This window comes from Furipterus horrens, unplaced genomic scaffold (genome assembly GCF_987537825.1).
Source record: "Furipterus horrens unplaced genomic scaffold, mFurHor1.1.pri manual_scaffold_4, whole genome shotgun sequence".
Lineage (NCBI taxonomy): Eukaryota > Metazoa > Chordata > Mammalia > Chiroptera > Furipteridae > Furipterus > Furipterus horrens.
The window spans coordinates 135,239,732-135,248,962 of NW_028327174.1; the positions used below are offsets into that span (position 1 = coordinate 135,239,732).

General features: G+C 35.9%; 1 protein-coding gene across 1 annotated transcript; it reads left to right on the forward strand.

Moving 5' to 3' along the window:
• Nucleotides 1–308: 308 nt before the first annotated feature.
• Nucleotides 309–2,829, forward strand: KLHL9 (kelch like family member 9). Its single transcript, XM_090274059.1, has one exon. It carries the CDS (start codon nt 866–868, stop codon nt 2,717–2,719), a length of 1,854 nt encoding a protein of 617 aa, XP_090130185.1. The 5' UTR covers nt 309–865; the 3' UTR covers nt 2,720–2,829.
• Nucleotides 2,830–9,231: the final 6,402 nt, after the last annotated feature.

Consider the following 9,231-nt stretch of genomic DNA (forward strand, 5'->3'; position numbering starts at 1 on the left):
TTATACAAAAGCCACATTTCATTGTTATTCATAAGGCAGAAGCCAGGGAGAGTATTAAAGAAAAGGTATATATTTTGTGTGAAGCGCTCAGATGATGTAAAGACTTTATAGCATGTATGCAGCATAAATACGCGCACCTAGTCCGCCTGTTCCGCCACACATACAGTGCCCCAGAAGCCCCGCTCACGCCTAGTCCACCCAGCTCCGTTCCACAGCCCCCGCCCTTCCTGTCCCGTGCGCACTTCCTCCCCCTCCCGCCTCCCGCCTCCTCCAACGACCGCCCACTGACGAGTCAGCGGCCACGCAGTCGCAGTTGCTGCTGCGGCCGCTCCTAGTCCGAGGGATCTTGGGATTAGGCCTTTCCGGAAGGACCGGCTCGGCGGCCCGGGGTAGACCATTGTTCCAGGCCCGTGTTCCAGGTTATTGCTCCGAGACAGGCCCCTAGCCGCGGCAACGCTTTGGTGACAGCGGAGGACGCAACCGGCCGTTCGCTGGGGTGCCCGGGCTCGCCGCGGTGGGAGCCGCGCAGCTGCAGTACGTGGCGGCGCCTCCCCCTTGGCCCGGAGCGGAACTCCTGGAAGAGCAGCAGCGTAGGCCGCTGGACAAGGTGAACCGGGTTACTTAATTGCCTTCAGATGGTGAATCATCTGCATAACAGTGAGATTTGAGGTCCACAACCCTTTGTGGTCCTGCTGCACAGCAGTTTTAAGTGGATAACTGACTGGTGTGCCTGAGGGGTGCCACGTGACTGCTTGCCCTAGACAAGGAAAGCGAGCTCTCCTGCTCGTTGGATATCCTCGTTTCCTTGAAAGCATTCCGTTTTTCACCCGTTTCCGGCATATATCTTTGTGCAAGAGGCTTTCCCATGAAAGTGTCTCTTGGTAACGGAGAAATGGGCGTCTCCGCCCATTTACAGCCTTGTAAGGCAGGAACCACTCGATTTTTCACCAGCAATACTCACAGTTCAGTGGTATTGCAAGGCTTTGATCAACTTAGAATAGAAGGATTGCTTTGTGATGTGACTCTGGTACCAGGTGATGGAGAGGAAATCTTTCCCGTTCACAGAGCTATGATGGCGTCTGCTAGTGATTATTTCAAGGCTATGTTCACAGGCGGAATGAAGGAACAAGATTTAATGTGCATTAAGCTACATGGAGTGAATAAAGTTGGTCTGAAGAAAATAATTGACTTTATTTATACTGCAAAACTTTCTCTTAATATGGACAATCTTCAGGACACTCTTGAAGCTGCCAGCTTTTTACAAATTTTACCTGTTTTGGACTTCTGTAAAGTGTTTCTTATTTCAGGAGTCTCTTTAGATAACTGTGTTGAAGTTGGGCGAATAGCAAACACCTATAATCTTATAGAAGTGGATAAATATGTTAATAATTTCATCCTGAAGAATTTTCCTGCATTATTGAGCACTGGGGAGTTTTTAAAACTCCCTTTTGAACGGCTTGCCTTTGTGCTTTCCAGTAATAGTCTTAAGCACTGTACTGAACTTGAGCTTTTCAAGGCTGCCTGTCGCTGGCTAAGGTTGGAAGACCCTCGGATGGATTATGCTGCAAAATTAATGAAGAATATTCGATTTCCACTAATGACACCACAGGACCTCATCAATTACGTGCAGACAGTAGACTTCATGAGAACAGACAATACCTGTGTGAACTTGCTTTTGGAAGCTAGCAATTACCAAATGATGCCATATATGCAGCCAGTGATGCAGTCAGATAGAACTGCCATTCGATCCGACTCAACACATCTGGTTACTTTGGGAGGCGTTTTGAGGCAGCAGCTGGTTGTCAGTAAGGAATTGCGGATGTATGATGAAAGGGCACAAGAGTGGAGATCATTAGCCCCTATGGATGCTCCTCGTTACCAACATGGCATTGCTGTCATTGGAAACTTTCTTTATGTAGTTGGTGGTCAGAGTAACTATGACACAAAAGGAAAAACTGCTGTTGATACAGTTTTCAGATTTGATCCTCGGTACAATAAGTGGATGCAGGTTGCATCATTAAATGAGAAGCGCACGTTCTTCCACTTGAGTGCCCTCAAAGGACATTTGTATGCTGTTGGTGGGCGAAGTGCAGCTGGGGAACTGGCCACAGTAGAATGTTACAATCCAAGAATGAATGAGTGGAGCTATGTTGCAAAGATGAGTGAACCCCACTATGGCCATGCAGGAACAGTATATGGAGGCTTAATGTATATTTCAGGTGGAATTACTCATGACACTTTCCAAAATGAGCTCATGTGTTTTGACCCAGATACAGACAAATGGACACAGAAGGCTCCAATGACTACAGTCAGAGGTCTGCATTGCATGTGTACAGTTGGAGACAAGCTCTATGTCATCGGTGGCAATCACTTTAGAGGAACAAGTGATTATGATGATGTTCTAAGCTGTGAATACTATTCGCCAACCCTTGACCAGTGGACACCAATTGCTGCTATGTTAAGAGGTCAAAGTGATGTTGGAGTTGCTGTCTTTGAAAATAAAATCTATGTTGTAGGTGGATATTCTTGGAATAATCGTTGTATGGTAGAAATTGTCCAGAAATATGACCCAGAAAAGGATGAATGGCATAAAGTTTTTGACCTTCCAGAGTCACTTGGGGGCATTCGAGCTTGTACTCTTACAGTTTTCCCACCTGAAGAAAACCCTGGGTCACCTTCTAGAGAATCACCTCTTTCAGCACCTTCAGATCATTCCTAGGACTAAGGTGTTACATCTTTGCAGTGCATAGAGGATGATCTCATACTTCCCCTTCAGTTGTATCTTTCAATGATTGGTCCAGTTATTAGATAAAAAGGTAATTGATGTTATTTGTATTGTTTGGCTTAGTGTTTATCAAATATTTGAATGCATTATGAAAATGATATAGGTGTTTTAACAAATGTAAAAAGATGGTAAAAAATGTTACATGTCTTTGTGTTATGTAAGTCAAATTGTAGGTGATTGTAGTAAATGTATAATTATATTTATCATGCTTCAAAGTTGAAAGTTTTCATCTTTAACTGCAAAACAGCGAAGAGAGGCTGCCAGCTCTAACTTAAAACAATAAACAAAAGGTCACCAAGTATTATTACTAGCTACTTCTCTTTATGCATAGAATTTTTGACATACCTGCCAACTCACCAGATTGTGTGGGTGCATTCTGAATGTGAAATTTCTTAGGCAGACAGGAGAAATAATAAATTCAAATATAGTAGCTCAAAAAATGGGTATAACTATTAAGTTAGTTTATTCCTCTGGAGAGGGAGAAAGAGAAAACACGCGCATGCCTACATACATATATGTATACACACACGTACCTTCACATATATAATTTTTAAATTGATTAGCACTTCAGGTAGAGTGAAATTGTTTTTAAGTTTAAATATTTCTACTTAGCAGCTATTTCTATTCAAATGGGAATTCAGTACCAGAGAATAAATGTCTGTATAGTCATGCTGAATTGAATAGATAAGTACTATATTAAATCGACAACCAAGTTTAGCATCTGACTAAATTGTTACTTCAGATGAAACGTATCGTATTACTGTTTCTGCTTGTATATTTTCAGTAGCGTTGCTTTTATACAGATTACTTAGCAAAATTAAGGTTTTAGAGAATTGCTTTTGCTCAGTAAGTTTAAGCTCTGTTATTTTCTACCTTTTTGTTCAGTAAAACTTAGCAAAGAAAAAAATATCCTGAACAAAGCTATAGGATTTTAAATTCAGTCTCACAATTTAGTCATTCTAATGATTATTTGATTTGGGGTGGTTGCCCTGGTGCTGCTCCAGCCCATGTGCATCCTGAGCTTTGTGTGATCTCCAAGGCTATCATCTGAGCAAGCAGTAGATATGCTCTGTTCTGCATCAGATCAGAAAAATATCCTTTTGGCTATGTCTGAAGGACTGGACCAACTTCAGATTCTCAAAGGAGCCAGCTACAGTAAGCCTTGGACACTGCTATCTCTTGCAGGCAGTACTAAAGTACATGTTAAATGTCAAGGGTATCGCTACTGGTTGAGAACGGCGTGGGACCTTATCAGCAGATGGAATCATAGGAGTCCTATGTAGTGAGTAATTCTGAAGTACTTTCCTGGAATGTCTTACCTGAAGAAAAATTTACATACTACATTTACATACGTGTATATGTATGTGTATATCTGTATACTTGGGAGATTGTCATGGTGTAAATCAGGAACAGCTTTCTTGTTATTGACAATCTCATAATAAAACTCAGGAACCAAGACAAAAGGAATTGGCTTCCAGGGATCTGAACCTTACTGCCCGTACAAGTGTTGATTCATTTCAATGCTTTTTATGATTCCTGCATTGGCAGAAATTTTCATACTTTTGTGTTTTTTTAATATTCAATTTTTTATTACTAAAATAACACATTTGAGTACATTTAGGAAATAGAAAATGTAGAAATTGCTGTTAACCTTATGCATTGAATAAACAAGAAATGGCATCCCAATCATTTCCTTGATTATTAATGAGGTTAAATATGTGTTTCCTTTGGTCAGATGTTCATGTCCTTTGCCTTTGTAGTAACTATTGGAGTTGCTTTGTTTTTCATGTCATTACATGATACCTTTATATAATAAATACAATTTAGCTAGCATTTGTTTGCATTGACCCCCCCCCCCCCCCCCCGCAGTATTACAGTTTTACAAAGGCATGGCCAATCAGTTAAATTTTGAGATCAAATTTGTCCATCTTTTTTGCATTGTGACTTTCTGGGGATAATTTTGCTGCCTTTTTACCTAGTACTGATGTCACATTCCTTGCCTTTTATCCTATTGCTTTTGTCAGTGCTAATTCTTAACATGCAAAGGTGGCATTAACTGCTTGTCTCCTGCTAAAAAGCTTTTCTTTCTGGTTGAAATGAAGAGTAATTTTAATAAAAATCTTTATTTTAATCAGAATGTTAATCTTTATTTATAGCATATATTTCCCATCATTTTTCTTTGAGTATTGTCTTAACATACACTTTTTTTTTGTAATGTAGTGAAATTAGTTTTTCTTTTGTAATTTTTAAAGTGCTTTTTTCATTTTTTTCTTATAAGATGGTTTAATTATCCTAGTGTTTTGTTATTGTTACGGATATGACTTTACTAGACTTCTGGTGTAGAATTTAATGTATGTTTTCAAGTTATCCAGTTGTTCCCTCACCATTTTCTGAATAATCTTCACTTTATTACTGAATATTTAAGCTTTTTAAAATCATATAATAAAATTTTATTTATGACGTGGGCAATTTTGGGTATTTTTCCTTCAGTTCCAATGATCTTTTATTCAGGTTGTCTTGGTTGTATAGATTGCTGTTTCAAATGGGATTTTGTTTTCGCATTATATTCCAAACTTTATTGCAATAGTAGGAAATGCATGGTCTTAGCATGTTTTCTGTCATTAGTACTTCTGGATTCCTACAGTTTTTTGAGTGCAACATTAGTCTCATTAATTCTTAACAGTTTTTTGGGGTGGATTCTCTTGTGTTTTTACCTTAAAGAATAATCTTATCTGCATATTATAAAAACCTTGTCTCATATTATTTGTTTCATAACTTGAAGCATTGGTTAATATTTCTAGCAAAATTATAGTAGTTACACGAGGCATTGTATCTTGTAGGTATTTTAATAGGGATAATTCTAGTTTTAGAATTCCTTTGTTAGATATTCTTGATCTTGTTCATGAAATATCTTCATTCCTCATTAATTGGGAGTCTTAAAATGAGAGATTCATATTTTTATCACAATACTTAACAAAATTTATTGAGGTGGCAGTTAATTTTTCTCATTTAAGGAACTGAAGAAGTTTGTTTTTTCGTTGGATTAGAAAGCATTCTCTTATATTGCTAAGTGCATTATCAATTAGCATAGTTTAAAAAGCAATTTGGTGAGAGTAGTATAAGATTTTTTTCCAAATACACATTTTAGACATTAAGTGTATTTCTAGAATTAATAATGAAAAAAAGTAAGCCCCAAAATGGTCACCTCAGCATTATACTACTATTTTCTTCCTAATAGGAGGAGCTCATCGGACATTCCATAAATTTACTTTTAAAATTATTAAAAAAAAATTTTCCCCACCTTGATTTTGATACCTTATTTGTTTTACTATATATATATTGTTAAGTATGTATTCGAATGATGATTAACACAAAGACTTAGATATTCATTAAAGATGACTGCACACACTACAGGACTGTTTGAGTTTCATAACCAAATGCACTAATAAAACATGTGATTCCTCTGTTTTCTTGGTAATAGTTTCTGAACAGTCACTTTCTGAGTTCCTTAACCAGATACACTAATAATATGTAATTCCTCTCTTTTCTTGGTAACAAGTCTCTAAGCAACCACTATTCTAGGATCTGATGTTATTCTGCCATCTACTGGTTGAAATTAAAAATCCTTGTTTAGATTACAGAAAATGTAACTTAAAACAAAACAGTAATGACAAAAACCAGCAGTAATTTTTGTAGCATGTGTGAAAGTTCATAGTCTTCAGATCATCTCGGTTACATAAATATAAAAAATCACGTGTTAACTCTCGGTGTATATACTGGGTCAGACAACCAGAATAATTTTTCTTTTTGCTATCATAAAAATGCAGGTCTAAATTGCTTTGACCTTTATTTTATTGATAATTTAATTTGAATATTGGAAATCTGCAACATTTCGTCAGGATTCAAAGCATTTACATCCACTACTACATCTTTTTTAAAATTTTTTTGAGTGGATTCCCCATTACCTTTATTATTTTTATTTTTTAGCAGAGACCTTATCATGAAGACAGAGTAAATCTTTTCAATGGTAGAAGGAATGTAATATGCAATATATCCAGGTATAAGTAAATCTGACAAACATAATATTCTAAGAGCTTTTTATATTGGTTTTCCTTTGTGGATGTTAGGATCAGAGTACCACTCTAATTTTGTAGCTCTCATCTAGCCTACACAGCAATACATGTAAGCACACACACACGTGATACACAGTGACTTCTGGACCACCTAATTCAAATTCTTTTTCATACCATCCATGAGCTCAAAGAAAGCCTACTTCTTGGCTATGAGAACTTTTAAGAGTGGCATAACTACTCATTTCCTCATTCTCCAAAACACTGTTTCAGAGCAAAACATTCTTACATTAAACATTCGTTCCTTCAGAATGGAATCTAACTGAAAACGGGCAACCTCTTAATAGTGCCTCCTGAAGGATATCTAGAATGCACATATCCCCATATTTCTTTTCTAGATAGACCTGAAGGAACAAGGTTATATTTCATGCAATCTTAGAATGAGTGTAAAGCTGATGACAGCAGCCAATCTCTGTGACTATCTCAGATGTTAAATTTACAAGGTATTGATGCAATATAATTTAAATATCAATTTAATTGACATTTGATTTAATTTTAATTAAACTTAGTTGAATTTAACTTTATAACGAAGTTTGCAGAGCAACTTTTAATGTAATATATTTACTTAAATAGTAATTACACAATTACATATTCAAATAAAATTTACATAATACTTCCAAATAGTGCCAATATATAGGTATAATTTAAAATCATTCTAAAATGGCTAAACATTATTGAAACATTATTTTTTTAACATTGATTTTTAGGTACTTTTAATTTGGCTTTATATCAAAATATTTTTAACCTTTCTTGCTGCTATATTCATCTAGATATTATCAACATTTTTGTTTAGCATTTGGTAATGAGAACAGATGATTTAGACAAAATCATCGATTTGAATCATTTTTGTATTTTGCGTTAAACCCAATTTCCCAAAAGACTTTTAGAGATGTCAATCCAAGTCTAGTCTTTTCAAACAAAAGGAAACAGCTTTTTCTTAAATTTATAACTAAATATTATCATGTGAATAATTAAGAAATGATAGCTGGATCAACATGAAAATGATTCTCACTGGCTAATAATATCACAATTCTTTGTGTTCTCTAGTGTCAAAGGCTCATTTCTGCTATAATTATGACCTGATTTCAATCAAATTTGTCAGATGTTTTCAAGAGTATCAATCAATCAATATTGTATTTGACTGCAGACACTAGTCTCATACCAGCGACCATGCTGATGGATCTACTTTTTTATTAAACTTCATAGGATTTGAAATTATTTTTGTTTGTATAAATATGTGCACCTTTACACTGTTAATAGAACAAATTATATTCTTTATATTTTGTCAGATTATTTTGCTTTGCTCATTTTTTCTATAGAAAATTTATTGTATTTGTTTATTATTAAAAAAAACAAAAACAAAGCCAAGCCTAAATGTGCAACTTGATTTAACAATGGATGGTCCCTGGCCAGGCAACTCAGTCGGTTAGTGTGTCATTTCCATACACCAAGGTTGCAGGTTTGATCCTGGCCAGGGTATTTGCAGGAGTCAACCAATAAATGCATAAATGAATGAAACAACAAATCAATATTTCTTTCTCCCTCCCATCCCTCTTCTCTCTCTCTCTCCTCCAAAAAAAGTCAATTTAAAAAAAAAGGATGGATGGTACAATTCATTTACCCATTATTATTATATTTAAGCAAAAACAAATGTTCTCTAAGCCAGGGTTTATGTTTCTGAATATGGAGGTGCACATCAATGCAGTCCCTGTTTTCTTGTGTCTTTGATTTTTTTTCCCTTAGGGAAAGTAATCTAGAAACAATAATAAGTTAATTAGTATTTAAATATTAATTATTTTAGAAATTAACACCAATTAATATTAAAATCAGTATTAGGGTTAAGGCTATAATGAGAATAAGGTAGTAAAGGGCCCTACAATAGCAATGAAGAGGTACTTCATCTGAAAGAGAAGAAGCAGAGTGACTGTACCTCTAGAATTTGTCAAGAGTGGAAGTCATCTGATCATTCCCTTCATTACCAAATTTGCAAGAAAGATGCAGAAGTAAGGAAGGGAGCCTGGAAATTGATTCTCTTTAATACAGTTATTGAAATGATTCTCTTAAGTCACATTGCCCACGTGTTTGGTCTTTTAAAGGATTATTTCTGTTTTAATCATAGAACACATTGAGTTAAATTGTTCAAAATTGTTAAAATGTTTTTGTAAAAGTGCATACCTCTAGGGGCATCACTCCTTAAGAGGGAGCTATACTTATATTGTGTATGTATTCATATACTGGGGAATTTCTGGTCTCTTGTTCAACACATAACTAGCTTGCCTCACAACAACACTAAAAAATGCAGAGTAAATAAGTCTT